The following is a 22,038-nucleotide window of genomic DNA, read 5'->3' on the forward strand; positions in this document are numbered from 1 at the left end:
CAATGTTAGAAGAGCTAGATCTTATTCTAAAAGCGTGTTTTTGTTCCATATTAATAGTTATTGGATGAATTTAAATATCTAATTTTATATTGTAAATAGATTAAATTGTATTCGCCCATCAATAAATAATTAAAACAATGATGATGCTCACCGCCATTGGTGTTGAGCAAAAATACACCATTCTTCTTAAGTACAAAAGTTGTTGCCATACCTCATTTAGAACACCCCAAACGACGTCTTGGTTTCTTGGAAAATTTGCATGGATGCGAGGTTGGATTTGTGTTCAAGGGCTTGAAGTAATGGCTGTCCTTCCATTCCATGGCAGTCGTCAATTACCATTGGATTTGGACAAACCAACGCACAAACAGAAAGCTTTCCTGAATATTTTGTGTCCTTTTATTCTAAAAGGAAAACCTTATTGTATATGTGCTTCTCCTTTTCTCTCGCTGAAAATACCTTTCGCCTCACTAAAGCATCTTTGGAGAGTTAGCATGTGTTGACTTTTATTATCTATATACGTTTCTTCTTCTCGATGAATTGTTAGTTTATTATAAGGCTTAGCCTACCCTTCAATTTAGTGTAGATAATATGTTTGTTCAACAAAAAAAAAAGGCCTATATATATCCGGATTCGTGACACTACTTTTTTCACATAACTTTTGACACAAGTTTTTGTGGGCCCCTTTTGTAATGTATTTCAACGATCCAAACCATCTAATTTTAAGTTTTCCATCAAAGATTATGTCTACCAAAAATCACCAAAATCTAAAATAATATGATCATTAGATTAAGGGTTTTCGTCCATTTTCTTCACTACAAATGAATGTCTTAATGATTTTGAATTGTCTAATTTTTTGTAAGAACGATCTATGAATGATGTTCTAAAAAATAGACGGTTCGAATTGTAGAAATACATTACGGAAGGAGCCCCACAAAACTTGTGACAAAAGTTGTGTAAAAGAAGTGGTGGCACGGTTCCGCCTCTGATATATATATATATATATATATTTCTTAATTCTAATTGGAAAGTGCCGGTAATTCCTATAGTTGCGTGGCACATGAGTTATCTTCTATATAAAACGGGAGCAACCCTTAGAACCTTCAGTCTTGTCCTACGTACGTTTTCTCACCAAAAAAAGCCTTTGCTTAATGCTTTGAGAGCTATATGGATTCAGGTATGTATGTCTCTCTTCTCTCTCTTCTTCTCCAAACCAGTAGAAAATTGGTTGTACATCAGAGGCGTTTTGTTTTGTTTAGTTTCAGCCTCCTGGTTTAGTTGTTTTATGTTTATACGTGGTTATGATGAGTGAGTTGTACATCGATCACTAATGCTTCATTCGCTTGATCAATTTGTTTTCTTTGGTTGTTTTGTTTCCATCATCTTTCTTTCTTACTCAATTTTTCCTTAATTTTGCATTTTCAGATTGGAAAATTTTGCCTAACCACCTTCTAGGTTTAGTTGTAGAGAAACTTGCGTCGGATGACTATTTGAGATTCAGTCTTGTTTGTAAGTCATGGAGTAGTGTAACAAAGGATAATCCTCAACGGCCAGCCCCAATGCTCTTCGTTTCCAGTAGTGGCAAACAGGATACATGGAATGTATACAACGTCGAGAAGGATAAGGTTTATGATTTACAACTAAGGTTACCGAACAAACGATTTTGTGGGTCTTCAAAAGGATGGCTTGTAACTGTTGATGAAACTTTCACGGTGACCTTAATGAATCCGTTCGCAATGATTCAAGGATGTGAAGAATATCAAAGTTCAGTCATTCGCCTTCCTTCAATGATGCCTCCTCATCCTCAACGTGTCAAGTATTGAGCTCGATGACACGATTGTTATGTTGACAAGGCTACAATTTCAGCAGATCCGGTTTTAAATGCAGATGAATGTGTTGTTCAGGTCATATTCGGGGATGGTTAGCGACTGGCTTCTATTAGATTTGGTAAAGATAAAACTTGGACGTATATATCGTGAACATAAGACGTGGCACTTCATTGATGATGTTGTTCATGTTGGAGATAAAGTTTACTGCGTCGATACGTCTGATAGAATTAACCTTTCTGTATATGAGGATTGCAATAGTCTGGAGGAGTATAAAATGAACAGGTGGTATAATTCTATTGGGTCACATAATATGGTCAGCAAGTTGGGTACTCCCAAGTAGTATCCAATTCTAATTGTGGAGTTATTCCTATTCTTTAGGGGACTAAACTGCCTGCACATTGGTTCTCTCCGTACAAACCTTAGAATCCTTCAATCTTCTCCTACGTTTTCTCACCCAAAAAAAAATGTAGAACCAAAAGCCTTTTCTGAGAGCTATGGATTCAGGTATGTATGTTTCTCTTCTCTCTCTTATTCTTCAAACCAGTAGAAAATAGGTTGTACATCAGAGGCGTTTTTGTTTTGTTTTGTTTAAGCCTCCTGGTTTAGTTGTTTAATTTCCATGTTTATGCATGGTCGAGCATCCGCTCGACCAACTTGTTTTTTATTTTTAGTTGTTTAATTTCCATCATCTCTCTTTCTTATCCAATTTTTCCTTAATTTTGCCTTTTCAGATTGGAAAAATTTGCCTAACCACCTTCTGGATTTAGTGTTAGAGAAACTTGCATCGGATGACTTTTTGAGATTCAGTCTTGTTTGTATGTCATGGAGTAGTGTAACAAAGGATAATCCTCGACGGCCAGCCCCAATGCTCTTAGTTTCCAGTGGTGGCAAACAGGATGCATGGAATGTATACAACGTCGAGAAGGATAAGGTTTATGATTTACAATTAAGGTTGCCGAACAAACGATTTTGTGGGTCTTCAAAAGGATGGCTTGTAACTGTCGATGAAACTTTCGCGGTGACCTTAATGAATCCGTTCGCAAGGATTCAAGGATGTGAAGAGAATGAAAATTCAATCATTCGCCTTCCTTCACTGATGCCTCCTTGTCCTACGCGCACTATGTACTGGGCTCGACGATACGACCGTTATGTTCACAAGGCTACCATTTCAGCAGATCCGGTTTTAAATGCAGATGAATGTATTGTTGAGGTCATATTCGGGGATGGTTATCTATTGGCTTCTGTTAGACCTGGTAAAGATAAAACTTGGACCTATCGTGAACATAGGAAGTGGCACTTCATTGATGATGTTGTTCATGTTGGAGGTAAAGTTTATTGCGTCGATAGGTCTGATAGACTTAACCTAGATGGGAAAATTATTGAAGAACGTATAGTTCGCAAGAGATATCTCGTGGATCTCAACGAGAAAGAAGTTTTAATGGTGAAAAGGTGCTTCAGGATGGAAAAAAAAGAAGGGAACAGACACCCCAGCTTTGTGACACAAAAATTTGAAATTTTTAAATGGAACTTTGAAGAAAGTAAGTGGATCGAGATGACAAGTTTGGGTGATGTTGCTCTCTTTGTGGGGGCTAACGATTCGGCATCTGTTTTGACCTCAAAGTTACCAGGATGTCAGCCGGATTGCATATACTTCAACTCAGATTGGCATTGCGTAGAATGGAATCGCCAAGACTATGGTGTGTATAACTTAAAGACTCATAGCATTTCAAAGCCTTACGCTCCACATGCATTGACACTACTGAATATGGCCAAGCAAAAATCAATCTGGTTTCTGCCTACTCTTCGGTCATGAATTAATGCTCCTTCCATCTCTTCTTCTTTTATTTTTCTTCTATCTGTAACTTGATGGTCTTTCTTCTTCTACTATTATTGTAATTTCCAGATGCTAATTTTATTGTTGAAGGTTTTCCTTTGGGATTGTAGCTCTATTATTTAACACTTGTTTCGCATAATATCGAATATAGAATGCTTCACATAATAGCGCAAATAATCTGAAATAAAATCCCCATTGGCTTTTCTGACAAACTATGTTTACATGAAAGAACGAATGATTTTCCTCTAACATCATATTTTCTTGAAAGAAAGAAATACAATAGGCGTTCCCACCCCCCGGGAGACCCTCACAAAGCAGAGAGTCTTGTTGGATTCGAAAATGGGTTATCCTAGCTTATCTTGGGGCACACATTACTTCATTACGTCTCATACCACGAAGACGAGGGAAATCAGACATTTTCTTGACCAAGTAAGAGATTTTCCCCTAGTGACACATCTTGAGAAAATTGGAGTCAAATTTCAATGTCCATCCTATATGAAAGCTAAGTTGGACGTAAACTTCAACCCCATTACTGGTGTGATGGAAATTCCACATGATAATTCAAGTCAACACAGAATCCGTCTTCACAGTGTTCAGTGAGGCACCATGAATGTTGCATTTTGTCTTATGTCATGCTGTTCAACCACCTTATCAAGTCTACAAAAGATTTAGACTCTCTCATTCACAAACAAATTATATACACCGAGTTGACAAAGGAGGACGCTGTTTCTTTGCTCAATAGGCTTTGCAATGACACTGAACGCATCTCCTTCTCTTGTACTGAACTCCAGATATGACGGCCCTCAACTGGCAAGCATCAAGGAAACATACCCTCGAGATACTCTTCAAAATTATCTGTATCATCGTCTTTGTCATCAACTCTATCTTCACTAGCGGAGATTGAAGCCTTTCTCCCTGCAAAAAAATTAAAAATTAAAAATTCGAACCGGTGTAAAATGAAAATTATGAGTATGAAACGACATAAAAAGAAGAAAGATGTCTCATCCTTGTAGCCATGTGGAACGATCCCATTAAAAGAATGTGATTCTCCTTGACCAGAAACATGCAGAACCAAGGGACATGATAGGCACATATTCTCTCTAAAAACCACTAGATTTTCACTAGATTTTGATCGAGATGACCAGAAACATGCAGAACCATGCAGAACCAAGGGACATGTTTCTGATCGAGATGACCAGAAACATGCAGAACCATGCAAGAGAATATGTGTCCCTATTCTCTCTAAAAACCCGTAATCTAAAGAAACATGTTCATACATTTGCAATCTTGATATAAACATTGTCATCTCCGCATGTAAAATTATTAGTTTTTGAAAACCATAAAATGATATAAATGATCTTCAAGCTTATCATTTAAGAGAAACCGTTTAATCCAAACATCAAAAAGAAGACAATAAGAGTCATTTTTAATATGTCAAACTGATCAAGATGCAAACAAAGTGACATCTAATGACTCCCAGCGACAGAATTAACAGCAGGCATAACAAAAATTAATTAGCAAATTATACTTGATGATGCCTGCAAAATACCTTCTAAACTTATGTAAAAAGAAATGACAAAAAATACAGAAAGAGCCTAAAACAGTAATGATAAACACGGACTAACCTCTGACAAGTTACCAATTTGACAAGGGCTTGTTTGTTTTCTCCAGCTTCATCACCTGCAAAATATATAATACCTAAAACAATTAAGATGCAAAAACTTATTATGTGGCATAAATATAGATAAAAGATCCAGGGAAAGCGATCTTTGGGACTCCTAATCCAGAGGATTGAATACAAAAGATGAATAAAAAACATTCCTCATTTAAGATAGAAGTTCAGAGCAGGGGAAAAAGTTTTAGTCTAGACGCCACAAGGTAGTTCATCTTATCAAAACTATTTATTGACTTAGACTTCAACCAACTCCTTAGTATACTTCTTGTCTAACCAAGTCATAAAACGTGTAACAGGAGACCGGTAACATATGCAAGCAAAAATGCACGGTGCTGTTTGATACTGGATATTCTATCTATGCATCAGAAACTTGAACATCCCCAACCAATGAAAATTTACAGGAGTCCACCATAAGGAGCAACCAATTCACCTACTACACTTGAATCTAACCCTGAAACCAGACTACAACTATTTGAAATAAATGTGTAGCTGTTTCAATTCAAATAGAAGCTACTCTACTCTTTTGTTGACACCCCTCTATATATATAAACCAACAAATGAGCACAATGCCTAAAATAGTTCAGATTCTAATGAAAATAACCATAAGCAAACTGTTAACTGGAAGAAGAAGCAGACTTGAAAATTATAATCACATGGAATGCTACATTTATATACAAACTTTTACCACAACACACTCCTCCAACATTAACATTAAATGGACAATTAATAGAGGATAGTGCTATTCACACACCCATTTTTACTTCCCACACATCCTTGTTAATTTTTTGCCATTGATCTTCTTCAATTCATTCGATCTGACGGCCGAAAATTAAGAGGGGTGTGTGGATAGCAGTACCCTTAAACGATTGCCTTTTAAAATGATTCAATTAATTTCACGCCCCATCAAATACTTAGATCAGTTAGCCATGACTGACTAATGCAGAAACTTGCCTCATAGCTTGCTAAACCATCTTTTACATCACAATGTTTGTTACCACATATGGTCTGCCCTGTCAGAAAACATTATCAAGTCAATCTTCCACTTTGAATAAATTGATACATAATATAACGTTGCAAAATAAGAATTTAGTCAAACAGGGTCGAACTAGAAGTTTTAAGTTTGCATGTGGAACGTTTTCTCTTGGAAGTGGATGAGCCTCTTTTTCTTTTCCTTTCATGAGAGTCAAGAATAATAAAATAATAAGAGCATCTCGGCCATTATTGAGGCCAATTGGCAATCGTTATTCCATGAAGCAACAATATGGTGCCAGGTCAACTACTAAATGCAAGAGATATAATTTTGAAAAACTCAAAAATCACGTTTTCAAAACAAAGGAAAAAGAATTACATAATTGAAATTGAAAAATTTTAAGGAAACAACCTCCTATATACATGTGACAATCTACTTATACTAGAAATTGGAAGATTCACACACTACTAAATCTTGTCTTCCAATAAACACCAAGTGATCTTAATTATATTCAAATTATGTTTGTTCTTAATAATTAGTTTTCTATACAAAAGAAATCCACTTAACATCTAAGAGAAGTTAGATGATAGGGGTACCTTTGTAGTCAATGAAGAGAATAACATTACCTTTACCAGATGTGACTTCCTTTTCTGTCCTCCACCTTAGACCAATCTACAGGAAAAATTTTAGGAAATCAGAAAGCATTACTTTTAACATAACGTCACTTGTCATTTACATCAGAGGAAAAAAAAATCATGGATAAACAATGACTCAAAGGCTATCTCTTTAAGGATCTCATTAGAATCACAATAAACGACTGTATACTATCAAGTAATCAAAACTAAAATGTATTATCTAGCATTTAAACGGATCTGTTGTATTTTAACCATTTCTTTAGAGTTAAAACATCATAACCTAACTTCAATTTCCTTATTATTCAAGTAAAATTGATAACCTCTGACAAATTCATTTGGACATGCAAAATCTAACATTATATTTTGCATTTTCTAAAAGTGAATTGGAAATATTGACCTTAGAAAAGACAAATAAACTATGAGGTCAGAAAGGTGAAAAACCTCTGATAAGGGCTAAAACATAAAAACTAGAAAACAAGATTCTCTTTGCAGAGTACATATTGATAAAAAGATAGGCAATAGAATTTAAGAAGTTCCTATACTCGAACTACAACAAAAACAAAAACATGATCTTCAGAATTTTGTGTATCGCTTAACTACTGGCCTTACCACTCTTGTAATGTGACATGTCATGCAGTATCTTGAACAAGGTTAAGGAGATAATCAATGAAGCAATCTATTTCATTTTCAGCCCATCTACTTTCCAGATATAATGCGGAAGCAACAAACTATTTTTTATACCAACCTGCCCATTCCCAACAGTTTACATGACAACAAGAAGGACGCAAAAGCACAAGAATTCAGTTCCCACCCATATTCCTCCTCTCAAATTGAAGATATACTTCACCAATATCTATCAAGTATACCCGAAGAAACAAAGAATCAATAGCTAAACAAGCTGATAATAATAAATTTCAATTTTCAACCCAATTGCAGAAAAATAGCAACAGTTTGCAAAGGATACTCTTTAAACAGCTTGTCATAGTATCGCTTTACCAGTCTTTGCTCCCAAGATCGGTCCATATCATCTTCCTCGGATCTTATGAACCTATCGCATACAAATTATTCAGACAAGCATTAATGTTAAAAATGTTGATGCAACCTACCACATTAAAGAACAAGGAATACAACTTACATACCGGTGACCTTCTCTTAGGGTGTCATGATCAGTTTTAACCGGCAGCTTGACATGTGAAGATGCTTCTCTACCATAAAAGCTAACTGCAACATAAAGTATTCATCAGGAGTTGCCAAAGCTGAATCATATAGAAACAACTAACAGGAATGACAAAAGCAAAAGGCCTACACAGTATTGAACAAGAAAACAAAGCTGTACATATACTACAGTACCAAAAGACAAGCAAGAGATTACAACAAAATCATTTTTATGAAACAACACCAAGAGAGAAAAAAACAGTTCACATTGATAAATAGGAAAGCTTAAAAGGTAAAAACTTATACGTACACTACACATGGACAAAAAGATTACACAACAAAACCTTGATACTCAAATGGCGTTAATAGTGAAGCATCCAACATGGCTATAAAGCATATAATAACTCCAAAGTCTACCACTAAGCATATGACTAGTCCTATAGCTACCTTCCCCAACGATCCAGTAGCTTACTCAGCTCACATGTTTTTATAAAAAGTGGGAAAATGTGGGTCTCATGGCGAATCCCAAATAATAAAAGCAGTGACACTACTCTCCACAAGTCGATAGGATGGGGCACCAACCATCAACGGAGGAGGTCCCCCGTCAACGTTAACATAAATTCTTAGTATTTGTATGGACAACTGTAGCCTCCCTTCCTTCTAATTGGAGGAGACTGTTCATCATCCATTTGCTTTAGGACATTAGGATTCAACAAATAAAGAGCTCACTATTTGCGAATGCTTCTTTTCTGTCCCTTCTTAACACTAATTAGCTCTAATTCACTTACAATTAAAAAAGTTCTGAACTTTGCCATTTCTTCATAGTACAAACCCAAATTATAATTTGATCATATATATAAATATATGAATTGTATAATCGCACCGTAATCTTTGACGAACTTTTTTGTGGCGGTCGTAAGCGTTGAGGCCGAGAATATGAGCCTGGTACTGCCTGAAAATTTCCCATAAAAACAAGAGATTAAATTAAAAATTGAAAGAAAAATTGGACAGAGAAAGTCACAAAAGAGGGGAGAAAGCTACTGTTTTCTCTCTTCTCTGTCGAAGATTGCATATTTTAAAGACCCAAACGACGCCATCGATTTCAAAATGAAAGTTTCCGAGCTTCTTTCTTGCGCTGCAGTGAAACCCTAATTGACTGAATGATCCCTATCCGAGTGAAGGGGAAGGAATGCGATTTACGGCAGTCCAACCGCCGAGAACTTTAAATAGAAGGCGGAGACGGAGGGGGGTGAGGGAGAGACACCCTATTTGTAGTGTGCCTTTTTTTCTCATATTTGAAAAGTGTGCTGCTTTTTCTCTTGTTTGAAAATAGAAAATGTTTTGGGACTTAACACTATGTTTCGACGAGATAAATGACAAAAGCAAAAGACTACACAATATAGGATTAAGAGAGAAAAAATGTTCACATTGATGAATAGGAAAGCTTAAAAGGCAAAAACTTATACGTGCACGTGGACAAAAAAGCTTACACAACAAAACATTAACACTCAAATGGCATTAATAATCAAGCATCCAACATGGCTATAAAGCATCCAATTGTTGTGCCTTGCCCGTTTGTTAATGCGAAAACGAGATTCAGATTACAACCTCACTAAATCACACTCAGTTGAACAGAATAAAATACAAGAAATAAAGACACTATGAAATTTACGAGGTTCGGCAAAAACATGCCTACGTCCCCGGAGAGATATTGTTCTTCGCTATGAGAATAACTAGTACAAGTAAACATGAGTTAAATCAACATAACTCAATCCTAAATCTCTTGCACACGCACTCGTAGAATTTTCCCAACAACCTCACTCTACCCCAAGAGTTCTTTCACTGGAATACTTTTCACTCTAGCTCTCTTGATTTTCTCTCAACCCATGTTCAACATTTCCCATGGGAGAGCCGGATGCTCTCCCCTTGGATGCTTCTATGATGCTTACCTTCCCACATTCTAAGCATTACTAAATGCACATATATTGCATCTAGTTATAGGCATACACTAGCAACTATGCCAACAACCAAGACCAAAAAGTCTTTAAGTTCTAACCTCTCTCTCTCTCCCCCTAAAAACTGTTCTTAAGATATAAATGCAGAAGAAACCGAAGAGATAAATGATCAAAACAGTTTGTAACCTTTCAATAGTCTTAAACTGAAAAGATCCAGTAAATACTGGAGAATCAACACACAGGGAAACTGAGTAATATGACAGAGAGAAGAATTTCAAACAAAGGATTTACAATCCAATTCCACAAAGCTGACACCAGAATACTAAAAGCTTTACTGCAAATTCCTTCAAAGTACACACACCTGGAATACAAGAAACTTGTAATTCCGTTCACTTATCTGAAGTAGAGTCAGACTTTTCACTTTCCTTAACAACAGAATAACAGCGTCGGCTTTAACGCATCTATGCCCTAGGCCTTAACAGAGACAAAATATCAGCATGCGAGATCAAAAGTAATTGACATACCCTAATTTCAGGAAAACTGAAGCAAAGAAAGCAAATTCAAGTTAAGTTCTGAAGATGTCAGTTCACCAATCAAACACGGTACCTGAAACATCTCTCGATTCAGCTCAATTACCAGAGATCCAGACCTCAGAGTGTTTCAAATAATCTAGCACAACCTGATACAAATCGCCACAAGCATGATGATGTAACCAAAATTTTCCAGAGGTCGTGGAGATCAGACCAAGAATCGCACCATCAAGGCTATTCACGTAAACAATTGGTGGCTCTCAATATCATCGTAACAATAATGAATCAATGATAATCTGTTTACACCTAGCAATTTATACGAAAAAGGAAAACCAGAGCTGAAGGAAAGAGAAATTGGAAAAGCAGAGAAAGAGACGAAACATCCGATAAATCCACATCATTCATAATCTGTTCACAACCAACCATTTATAGCAAACGGTGATGGCTTAAAAATCCTCCCAATCAGAGAAAGAATTGAAACTTTCAAAAAATCCACGCAACCATTGAATGTTTAGATCACCGACACAGGTCTCCATGGGTTACTACTCTTAAAACCAAAACCAGTCACCACTCGTGACAACGATACATGTGTAGATCCAAGTATAAACTATTACGAAATCTCCTCCCACAAACATCGCATTCCACATAACTATGGCTGTTCTGATGGACCTCCAGGGCATCATATGTTGGGAAAGGCCCAGCTTCACAAAACATGCAGACTAATTCCAACAACTCCAACCCCAGATCTGCAATGCAACATGTAAAACCAAAATGAAAATAAATATACTTCAGTTCACATACCAGACCACAAAAAGTAGAGCACATTGTCATCACCTTCAACTTCCTCAGTATTGACCTCATTATCAGCCACCTCAACCTTCTCGGTATTGATCTTATCATCAGCCACCTCAACCTGGGTATCGCTGTCATCATCAGTCCCCTCATAATCAGTTTCCTCGTGCTCACATGCGACGCAGGCCACTTCCTCTCCATCCCTACAAAGATACATAACTATGTGTTAAAAAAAAAAAAAAAAAAAAACCCAGATGGCATCAATACAAATATCAAAGTTCATTTTTAAGAAGATATACTTACGTGACTGCCTCCACCTCAATGCCACTTAGGTTGAGCATTATATATTCACCGTACCTTGCTCGTTCAACCCTTCTATCCCTCCAATCAGGATTGATGAAAATCGCATCAACAGAAACTGGGACCTGTAAAACAAATAGTTAAATCTCAATTAAGCATAAAGAAGAAGAGAGGAAATAGCAAAACCATTCTGAAAGATAAAAAGAGCACCTGCTGAGGCATAAGAATCAGTGTATCACCAACTCGAACGGACCCAGATTCCACATAACCAATATAAGCCGCTGCTGTAGTATTAGTTTCAAACGCTCTTTCGCAGATAGGCATTCTACAAACAAACCAAAAAAAAAAAAAGATTAAAAGAATCAAACAATCCAAACAGCAAGAACAAACATCAAGATTAAGAGAAGAACAAACGTACCTGAATGGAGCAGCACAACTTGTCCACCAAAATTCAGTGGAATCGAATGATTCAAACAGAGTGGGTCCGTGCCACCATGGACAAACAGCATCATCTACTGGTTCGTTCATGTTTGAGCCATTTATACCAGACAAAGGTAAATATTGTACTGTGCAATTAAAAGTACAAAGTCAGATATGAATGAATAAATGTGATAAACATTTGATTCGGTGTCAAAGATAGACCTGTACAATTTTTGCGGTTGTCTTTCTAATACTTGCCTAAAATGAATCTACCAACGATCTAATCATCTTCACTATGATTATTACACAAGCCTACACTATTATGTTAGATTGGTAACCCGAAAAAAGAAGAAGAAAGAAAACTATAGAACTTGAAACACACCCCTATTTCCGTAGGAACGTAAAGGTTTGATAATCTCTCTCATCCTCGACACCGTATCATCATACCTGAGGAAAGTAGCACCATAAAGAACCACTAATAACATATGGGCAGGGCACACACAAGAGAGAACAGAGTACCTCTGTTGTGACCAGTTCACGGAAGGGCGATCCATCTGATTAATAACAACAAAAAGTTTTGACACGTGCAGTTCTTTAGCAAAGGTGATGTGGTCACGGGTCCACTTTTCTCCATTTTTCTTAAACGCATATTCCCATATATCGCATGGATCTTTCAGAGCACATACAACCTATAAAAAGAAAGGATATTAAGTAGGTGTAGCGTATCAAACAGATAAAGATCAATGCAGTAATTAATCATCACAAATTTCACTCACCAGTACACCTATATCGACTTTACCAACATCCTCCTCAATATCCTTGATCATATTTAAGCAATCATAGCAATCATGGCCCTGACAACAAACACACGCCACTCAAAACAATCCCACAACCACAAGCAAAAGCAAAGCGAAGATATATTTATGAAGACCATACATATGATAAAACAAACAAACAACACAAAAATTATGAACAAAGAACAAACAGACAACTAAATACAAATGTAATTTTGGGGCTGTAAACCAATCATCCAAATACTGGAAAAGGCAGCACAGCCAAGTTGCTAAGGAAATAAAATTCACTCACGGGCACATCCAAGATTGTATATCTCGATGACTCTGTTTCCAGATGAGCTCGTCCAACTCCTACTTTACCCTGCATTAAAATTTCAAATAACAATTAATTAGAGCCAAAATAAGCTTCTCTTCTTCCAACACAAGCTAATGTAAGCATCTAGCAGTCACTTTACGAAACCAACAATTTCAACGATTTCAAATCATTACGAAACCAACAATTTCAACGATTTCAAATCATACATTGCAAACACATTTTAATCAACTATTTCAAATCATACCTTGCGCTGCCAGTCTTTGTTGGTGTCCATACCATAGGCAGTAAACCTAGTAGAAATGAAACAGGCATAGATAATGAGAGTGACGAAAAACATAAAAAACAGATGCGGCAAACGCAGTGGTCCATTAATGCATCTGATTACATTTAATGCAGTAAGAATTAAGACAACAAAGAGAAGGGGACAGAGACAGAAGAATACGAGATACCACTAAAGGCATATTGTGATAACCTGTCAAACCTCACAAGAGACATAACACGACTGACTAATAATTTGCACACGTATGGAAAAACATGTAAGAACAGTACTGGTCTTTCGAGGGATGATGAGGGGACAAAAAACAATTTCATTCTACATTGCTTGTGTAATAACCTACAATGTATGGCTACAAGTTAAGGCATCCTTCCAGTTTCGATTTTAAATTACACCTGCTAGAGAGTGCCCACAATAAAGTACGACAATGCTCATTCCAAACACGTTTAAAATATTACATTGGAACCATATGTCTGTTTCCCCATGCATGCTTAGACAGAACAGAGATAGCAACAGAGTGTACTTACCAGCTGCCCAGCCGTTTGTTGTCCTTTGCAACTGTTTCATACTTTTTAACAGTCTCGGCATCTATCTGATTTGTCATGGATACTATGTGTCCTACTATTGTTGACTTCCCACTCCCCGCAACGAAAAACGACATCAAATAAAAATCAGGACTCCACAACAAATGAAAGTAAAATTGTGATAAAAAAAAACAAGCCTTACAAGTGTGGCCAAAAAAAGCAACATTCAGATGTCGCTTCCCGTCCATTTCCTTCCACTTCTCTGCATAATTAAACCAGTGATGCAACAATGTTTTCTCTTTCAACCAATACAGAGACACCCAATAAGAAACAAAACAAATGCAGAATGAAAGAATCTCAAATCACCTTTCTGGTCATCCAAACCAACTAGGACAGAGTGATCATGCTTATGTACGCGCTGAATTACGCCATCATCTGAATTAGGAAAAGTAGAGACGCGAAGAGGAAACCAAAAATCATGTAAGAGTACTAGTTCAATTCATCTGTAAACTTTTTTATGTTTATTTCTCATTTTCGGTAGAAGAGGTCGCACTTGGTGCGATGGCAAGTGCCTTCGCCCATGAGCGGTAGGTCTCGGGTTCGAGACTTGGGAGCAGCCTCTCCATAAATGGGGGTAAGGCTAGCCGACATTCACCTCTCCCAGACCCTACGTAAAGCGGGAGCCTTGTGCACTGGGTACGACCTTTTATTTCTCATTTTCGGTAGAGATTTCCGACAAACAGAGGGCCACCTTGCTCCTCCTTAGCGTCGCCATTGTGTAGAACCGAGAAAATTTTGATGGAAAAAAGAAAAAATACAAGGAATTTTAATCGGCAACCAAATCATAAACAATACATATTCTCAAAAGCATGATGCATCGAAACAAATGGAAAACAAATCATCAATTCATCTGTAGAATTTCGTGTAAACGGAAGCATTTTCGTTTAAAAAAATGAGAAAGAAAATACAAGAATTGTAATATGTAACAAAATCATCACTCTGAACTTACCGTCACCCATGGCTGGCCGGAGGTTCTAGCACCGACGCTGGCTAGGTCTTTGATAGCCGAAATGACGGGTAAAGCCCAATAAACCTTCGCCACCAAAAAAGAAATACTCGCCCGGGGTGTTAACGTAGAGAAATTGAGAGAGATTTCAAGAACTAGAGAGAGAGAGATCGAGAAGAAGAAGAAGAGAGGAGGTTGTAGAGAGAGAAAGATTATAGAAATCTAATATGGTTTCTTTTCTTACACTAGAAGATTTTATACATAGAGAATAAAATCTCTACCTAGCTAAGGGTTACAATATTATGACAAGTGGCCGATTAAAATTCCTTGTATTTTTTCCTTATATTCTTACATGCCCCACAACCAAATCATAAACAAAACAGAGGAGCTTGTAGGAATTTTAATCTCTGGAAGAACGGGAAACCGTATTATGTTTCTTGGAGGACCACAAAATAGGGTTGTTGCCCAAGAATACAACCATGCCGGTAGTTGAACGTCGATCATTAGGGTCGTCTATCCAGGCTGCATCACTAAAAGTTTTCAATGATAAATCACGCCGAGTATAAAAAATGCCAACTGATAATGTACCCTTGAGATATCTCAAGATACGTTTAACTGTTGTGACGTGAGACACCATTGGAGACAGCATAAATTGGCAAACTTGATGAACTGAAAAGGCAATATCGGGGCGAGTGAAGGTGTTTGGGTTAAAACTTAAATTTTAGGCTCAAAAGGGAGTTGGCCCAAAAGGAGGAGAGAAGCCCGAAGCCTAGCCAAAGCCCAGAAGGCAGAAAAGGCCTCTCCCGACTAGGTGCAGGTCATTTGCACCACTTGCTCACCTACCCAAAGACCAAGTGGTATAGACCAGCCAGCTAATCAGCCCAAAAGTACTTTAGAATGGCAGTGCAAGTAAAATAGTTGATGAGTCACTACCCTTCAAAAAACATTCGGGCAAGATTATTGCTACAAGAGGCCAAACCGAAGTGTCAATAAAAGAAGAAAGAGAAATCAGAGCAAATGACGCTCAATCAAACAAACTAATACAAGCACAAACTCTGCTCAAAGCCATATTTGCCTTCAAACGAAGCTGTAGTCAGCTCAAGCCTTCATCCCTTTCGGGATAAACCCTTACCAATACCCTTTGTAATAGCTCTGCTACCTTGTCCTAAGCTTGATGTAGTATCGATTTCTTTCTGTAAACTCATCTCCCTACCCCCCTTTCTAAAAGCTCTCCAACCCCTTGATAAACCACAAAGATAGGAAGTTGCAAGACGATCAGCCTTGCCCGACAAGGTTAAACCTTGCCCGACAAGGTTAAACCTTGCCCGACCCTCTTTGTTTTTGTCTTTTCATTCATTAGCCTAGCAATATGTTGTATACTTCAAGTTATATTCAAGTTATTTCTAGTAAGATGACTATTAAAAGACTCTCTCAGTGCTTGAATCCGATTTGAATATGTCTTCACAGTTCAAACTAGATCCAAGTTCTAAGCTCTCGGGCATGTAAGTTTGATCATTTAAAAGTCCTTAGCCTCGAGGCATAAAAAAGAACCTTATGTGGACTTAACCAATCCACGACAAGCTTTGATAACAAGAAGTCTGAAGTTACTTGGGGCGCAAGTAATCGATCTATTTCTTAGTTTTATTTCTATTATATTATGATTATAGTAGAACGTTTGAGTATAGAAGGGATTCTGATGGGAAACCTCAAGGCTTATATCTAAGGCCCTACAAAGGCACCTATTTGGGTTCATTCTACTCTGCGGGCTCGGATAATCAGAAGTATAATGGTTATAACACTTCTGCAGACAATAAAACAGACATCGTATATTCGAGTACTGGGTTAGTTTTTGATCGGAAGCCTCAAGGCCTACACTTAAGGTCCCACAAAGGCACCTGTCATAACTAACATGGTCTCTCGGGTATATGTCCAACTAAAATTCAACATCTATTTTACATCTGCCATGCTAAAGATGGCAGTGGCACGCCTGAGCACTTAAAAGTTAATCTTGATTGTGGCACGACTGAGCACTTAAAAGTTAATCTTGATTGTGAACCTCAAGGCCTACACCTAAGGCTCCACAAAGGCACCTTTCAAAGTTAACTCTGTCTAGCCTTGCCCGACAAGCTTTGCCCGACAAGCCCGCCAGTGAAGCAGAAGCCCGACAAAAAGCATCAACCAGCGCCAACCTCTCGGGGAGCTGTGTGCTCGTCGGCTAGGAGACATCCCCGACGGAAATTCTAGCCACGAACAGAAGGTAAGATATTGTAATGCTCCAACTATGCTCCTATACGCAGTTGGATTGTTATAAGGAGTACCATCATCCTTAAGCAGTCTATTGTAGGGAAGGCATGGAGTGTCACAAGCCTTAGACTCCACCATCACAACTTTCTCCGATACATCCTGTATATACTTTGACTGTGACAAGAATAAGCCTCGATCAGTCCTAGTGATTTGAATCCCCAGAAAGTAATGAAGCTCTCCCAAGTCCTTGATATCAAATTCAGTAGTTAAAGACTGAATTACCTGGTGAATAGCTATAGTAGTACTCCCAGAAATAATAATATCATCCACATAGAGTAAAAGGATGACAATATCACTACCAACAGTCTTGACAAACAAAAAAGAGTCATCATTCAAATGGCTTAAAGAAAAACAAATAATAATAATAATTATTATTATTATTATTATTCCCCCAGATTAGGTACCCCACCATTCAAATGGCTTGAAGCTTGATCCTCTTCTTTTGCATTTTATTTATTTGTGTTTTCATTTTCATTTCAGAACAAACTAACAAAATTTAAAAGGGTGCTGATTTAATTGTGCATGAAAAAATCTCCGTTGAGTTCAAAATTTGGAACGATTCTACATATTTTTTAAGTCGTAAAAAGATCCAATACTTATCACACACCAACTAGTAATTCACACTAGAATGAGAAAATAAACAAATAAATCTCACCAATTGAATCTATGCTTTGGTTAGGGCTTTGAGGGCTTGGTTATTCGTTGCACGTGATGAGACTTGATGAACGTCGTCGTCAGTCGAATCCGATTCCATGGAGGGACTTTGTCGTCTGTAAAATTCGCATATCCGACGGATGTTATCTGTAGATTTGATATATAATCATGAAACAATGATCCACCTCCGGCAAATCCAGTCAACGTCCGTCGAATATGTGAATTCAAAGCGAACATCCTCCACCGGATCGGAGCACGCATCACCCACCATGAAGCATTCTCCGTCGGAGACAAAGGCAACCTCCATCACATCGGAACACAAAACAAAAGAGTTTCAGAAGAGAAAACGGAAAGAGAGAGGGGGAGGGGGTTCTTGGGAGAGAAATAAAACATGCTTTCTGATGAAACGGCCAGTCTGCAGTATGTGTGTCATTTTTTTAACCCTAGTTAGTAGATACTAACGACGTGATCGAGACGACTCGTTGGAAAGTCACATTCCTCGCTAATTTCCAAGTATGCATATAATATATTCAATTAAATATTTTCACATAAAATCCAAAACAAAATAAATTAAAATAAAAGCAAATGAATTAAAATAAGAGAAAACATTGATGTGTGCGTGGCCAGTGGCCGGTACTGGACGCACACGTAACTAAGGTGGCTTGCTTTACGAGTCTAGCTTAATGGCGGAGACGGAAGCGGTACGAGCGGCGGTGATGGGTTGTATTGATAAGGGCTTTGAGGTGGTTCGGGTTGAGTCAGACTCCAAATGTCATGCGGACATGCTCAATGGGAATATGCAACCTGAAGTTGTGATTGAAGGCATCCTCTTTGATATTCAATTTTTGAAGCAACAATTGAGGTCAGTTAGTGTTAATCAAATTAGGACTTTAATTAACACTCCGTCCTTAAGTGTGTAGATGGCGCATCAAGTCTTCAACGATGGAATAAGTACAGTTGATGAAGTCATCGTCATAACAAGCGAATACGAGTCTTAAATCATACAAAAGAAAGCATAAGGAAGATAAAATATATATATATATATATATATATATATATTGATTTCCCGATTTGGCCTTCTGGAACATTTGTTTACATATATCAGAATTAAATTGCCATAATTTTAGAGAAGATCAAAACAAACTTTCAAGCTTAGGCTTGTATATTGTTCTCTATAAATATTCGACTTGTGTGCAGAATTATATGTGGAATTTTGAAATACTTTGTGTAATTGCTTGTATTTCTCTTTTTAACTCGGACCACGTGGGTCGCATGTGCGCCTTCCCCGGTAGCCAGTAGGTATTCAGTATTCTGTTGGTTGGGAAATAATTTTTTTGTGGTTGGGAAATATAAACTATTTAATTTGGCAGATATATTTCCTAATTCTAATAGGGGAGTTATTCCTATTCTTTAAGGGACTGAACTGCCTGCACATTGGTTCTCTTCTCTCCATATAAACCTTAGAACCCTTCAATCTTCTCCTACGCTTTCTCACCAAAAAAAAAAAAAAGCGGAACCAAAAGCCTTTTCTGAGAGCTATGGATTCAGGTATGTTATGTTTCTCTTCTCTCTATTCTTCTTCAAACGAGTAGAAAATAGGTTGTACATCAGAGGCGTTTTTGTTTTGTTTAAGCCTCCTGGTTTAGTTGTTTAATTTCCATGTTTATGCATTGTTATGATGACTGAGTTGTACATCGATCACTGATGCTGCATCCGCTCGACCAATTTTTTTTGTTTTTTAGTTGCTTAATTTCCATCATCTTTCTTTCTTATCCAAATTTTCCTTAATTTTGCCTTTTCAGATTGGAAAAATCTGCCTAACCACCTTCTGGATTTAGTGTTAGAGAAACTTGCATCGGATGACTTTTTGAGATTCAGTCTTGTTTGTATGTCATGGAGGAGTGTAACAAAGGATAATCCTCGACGGCCAGCCCCAATGCTCTTAGTTTCCAGTGGTGGCAAACCGGATACATGGAATGTATACAACGTCGAGAAGGATAAGGTTTCTGATCTACAGTTAAGGTTGCCGAACAAACGATTTTGTGGGTCTTCAAAAGGATGGCTTGTAACCGTCGATGAAACTTTCGCGGTGACCTTAATGAATCCGTTCGCAAGGATTCAAGGATGTGAAGAGAATGAAAATTCAATTATTCGCCTTCCTTCACTGATGCCTCCTTGTCCTACACGCGCCGACTACTGGGCTCGACAATACGACCGTTATGTTCACAAGGCTACTATTTCAGCAGATCCGGTTTTAAATGCAGATGAATGTATTGTTGAGGTCATATTCGGGGATGGTTGTCTATTGGCTTCTGTTAGACTTGGTAAAGATAAAACTTGGACCTATCGTGAACATAGGACGCGGCACTTCATTGATGATTTTGTTCATGTTGGAGATAAAGTTTATTGCGTCAATACGTCTGGTAGACTTAACCTAGATGGGAAAATTATTGAACAACGTATAGTTCGCAAGAGATATCTCGTGGATCTCAACGGGAAAGAAGTTTTAATGGTGAAAAGGTGCTTCAAGATGGAAAAAAAAAGGATCAGACGGCGATACCCCAGCTTTGTGACACAAAAATTTGAAATTTTTAAATGGAACTTTGAAGAAAGTAAGTGGATCGAGATGAAAAGTTTGGGTGATGTTGCTCTCTTTGTGGGGGCTAACGATTCGGCATCTGTTTTGACCTCAAAGTTACCAGGATGTCAACCGGATTGCATATACTTCAACTCAGATTGGCATTGTGTAGAATGGAATCGCCAAGACTATGGTGTGTACAACTTAAAGACTCAAAGCATTTCAAAGCCTTACACCCCACCTGCTTTGACACTATTGAATATGACCAAGCAAAAGTCAATCTGGTTTCTTCCAACTCTTCGGTCGTGAATTAATGCTCCTTCCATCTCCTCTTCTTTTATTCTTCTTCTATCTGTAACTTGATGGTCTTACTCTTGTTCTTCTTCTACTATTATTCTAATTTCCGGATCCAAATTTTATTGTTGAAGGTTTTCCTTTAGGATTGTAACATTTGATAATTCAAGTCAACACAGAATCCGTCTTCACAGTGTTCAGTGAGGCACCATGAATGTTGCATTTTGTCTTATGTCATGCTGTTCAACCACCTTATCAAGTCTACCAAAGATTTAGACTCTCTCATTCACAAACAAATTATATACACCGAGTTGACAAAGGAGGACACTGTTTCTTTGCTCAATAGGCTTTGCAATGACACTGAACGCATCTCCTTCTCTTGTACTGAACTCCAGATATGACGGCCCTCGACTGGCAAGCATCAAGGAAACATTCCCTCCAGATACTCTTCAAAATTATCTGTATCATCGTCTTCGTCATCAACTCTATCTTCACTAGCGGAGATTGAAGCCTTTCTCCCTGCAAAAAAATTAAAAATTAAAAATTTGAACCGTTGTAAAATGAAAATTATTAGTATGAAACGACATAAAAAGAAGAAAGATGTCTCATCCTTGTAGCCATGTTGAACGATCCCATTAAAAGAATGCGATTCTCCTTGACCAGAAACATGCAGAACCAAGGGACACATATTCTCTCTAAAAACCCGTAATCTAAAGAAACATGTTCATACATTTGCAATCTTGATATAAACATTGTCATCTCCGCATGTAAAATTATTAGTTTTTGAAAACCATAAAATGATATAAATGATCTTCAAGCCTATCATTTAAGAGAACCGTTTAATCCAAACATCAAAAAGAAGACAATAAGAGTCTTTTGTAATATGTCAAATTGATCAAGATGCAAACAAAACGACATCTAATGACTCCCAGCGATGGAATTAACAGCAGGCATAACAAAATTTAATTAGCAAATTATACTTGATGATGCCAGCAAAATACCTTCTAAACTTATGTAAAAAGAAATGACAAAAAATACAGAAAGAGCCTAAAACAGTAATGATAAACACGGACTAAACTCTGACAAGTTACCAATTTGACAAGGGCTTGTTTGTTTTCCCCAGCTTCATCACCTGCAAAATATATAATACCTAAAAAAATTAAGACGCAAAAACTTTTTATGTGGCATAAATATAGATAAAA

At 37.4% G+C, this 22,038-nt stretch overlaps 3 protein-coding genes, 1 long non-coding RNA gene, 1 other non-coding gene and 1 pseudogene across 9 annotated transcripts; 2 read left to right on the top strand and 4 right to left on the bottom strand.

Moving 5' to 3' along the window:
• Nucleotides 1–1,065: 1,065 nt before the first annotated feature.
• On the top strand, nt 1,066–3,818 carry LOC103413137 (F-box protein SKIP23-like). Of its 2 annotated transcripts, XM_008351631.4 has the most exons (3): nt 1,066–1,174; nt 1,423–2,330; nt 2,558–3,818. In XM_008351631.4, exons 2-3 carry the CDS (start codon nt 2,321–2,323, stop codon nt 3,637–3,639), a joined length of 1,092 nt encoding a protein of 363 aa, XP_008349853.3. In that variant the 5' UTR covers nt 1,066–1,174; nt 1,423–2,320; the 3' UTR covers nt 3,640–3,818. The 2 variants fall into 2 exon arrangements, with proteins under 2 accessions (XP_008349853.3, XP_028952574.2); XM_029096741.2 differs by lacking the exon at nt 1,066–1,174 and having other exon boundaries at nt 2,230–2,334.
• Nucleotides 3,819–3,834: 16 nt separating this feature from the next.
• On the bottom strand, nt 3,835–10,979 carry LOC103418596 (uncharacterized; annotated as a pseudogene).
• On the bottom strand, nt 5,621–5,757 carry LOC114823825 (small nucleolar RNA snoR137). The gene has a single exon (XR_003771772.2). It is a non-coding gene; the product is annotated as a small nucleolar RNA snoR137 (small nucleolar RNA).
• On the bottom strand, nt 10,963–18,067 carry LOC103418637 (eukaryotic peptide chain release factor GTP-binding subunit-like). Of its 4 annotated transcripts, none has more exons than XM_070817947.1 (14): nt 17,966–18,067; nt 14,367–14,435; nt 14,202–14,262; nt 14,004–14,117; nt 13,447–13,492; nt 13,179–13,247; nt 12,869–12,946; nt 12,612–12,781; nt 12,475–12,539; nt 12,091–12,238; nt 11,883–11,997; nt 11,676–11,797; nt 11,415–11,575; nt 10,963–11,326 (listed from the first exon to the last, which is right to left on the bottom strand). In XM_070817947.1, the coding sequence occupies exons 3-14, from the start codon at nt 14,246–14,248 to the stop codon at nt 11,145–11,147; spliced, it is 1,317 nt and encodes a 438-aa protein (XP_070674048.1). In that variant the 5' UTR covers nt 14,249–14,262; nt 14,367–14,435; nt 17,966–18,067; the 3' UTR covers nt 10,963–11,144. The 4 variants fall into 4 exon arrangements, with proteins under 4 accessions (XP_070674048.1, XP_070674047.1, XP_028952566.2 ...); XM_070817946.1 differs by lacking the exon at nt 17,966–18,067 and adding an exon at nt 15,010–15,145; XM_029096733.2 differs by lacking the exon at nt 17,966–18,067 and having other exon boundaries at nt 14,004–14,114; nt 14,203–14,262; nt 14,367–14,507.
• Nucleotides 18,068–19,363: 1,296 nt separating this feature from the next.
• LOC108175010 (F-box protein At2g26160-like) lies at nt 19,364–20,969 on the top strand. Its single transcript, XM_017336740.3, has 2 exons — nt 19,364–19,512; nt 19,767–20,969. Exons 1-2 carry the CDS (start codon nt 19,503–19,505, stop codon nt 20,849–20,851), a joined length of 1,095 nt encoding a protein of 364 aa, XP_017192229.3. The 5' UTR covers nt 19,364–19,502; the 3' UTR covers nt 20,852–20,969.
• Nucleotides 20,970–21,000: 31 nt separating this feature from the next.
• On the bottom strand, nt 21,001–22,037 carry LOC103421467 (uncharacterized). The gene is made up of 2 exons (XR_003770494.2): nt 21,928–22,037; nt 21,001–21,355 (listed from the first exon to the last, which is right to left on the bottom strand). It is a non-coding gene; the product is annotated as an uncharacterized lncRNA (long non-coding RNA).
• Between the last annotated feature and the right edge of the window lies 1 nt (nt 22,038).

Source organism: Malus domestica, chromosome 02, assembly GCF_042453785.1.
Source record: "Malus domestica chromosome 02, GDT2T_hap1".
NCBI lineage: Eukaryota > Viridiplantae > Streptophyta > Magnoliopsida > Rosales > Rosaceae > Malus > Malus domestica.

What these genes read in the sequence shown, in the direction of transcription:
- LOC103418637 (XM_070817946.1), bottom strand. An exon ending in TGGTTTGGATGACCAGAAAG is followed by an intron (nt 14,263 to 14,366) that starts GTGATTTGAGAT and finishes TTAATTATGCAG; the next exon opens with AGAAGTGGAAGGAAATGGAC. An exon ending in TGATTCTTATGCCTCAGCAG is followed by an intron (nt 11,798 to 11,882) that starts GTGCTCTTTTTA and finishes TTTGTTTTACAG; the next exon opens with GTCCCAGTTTCTGTTGATGC.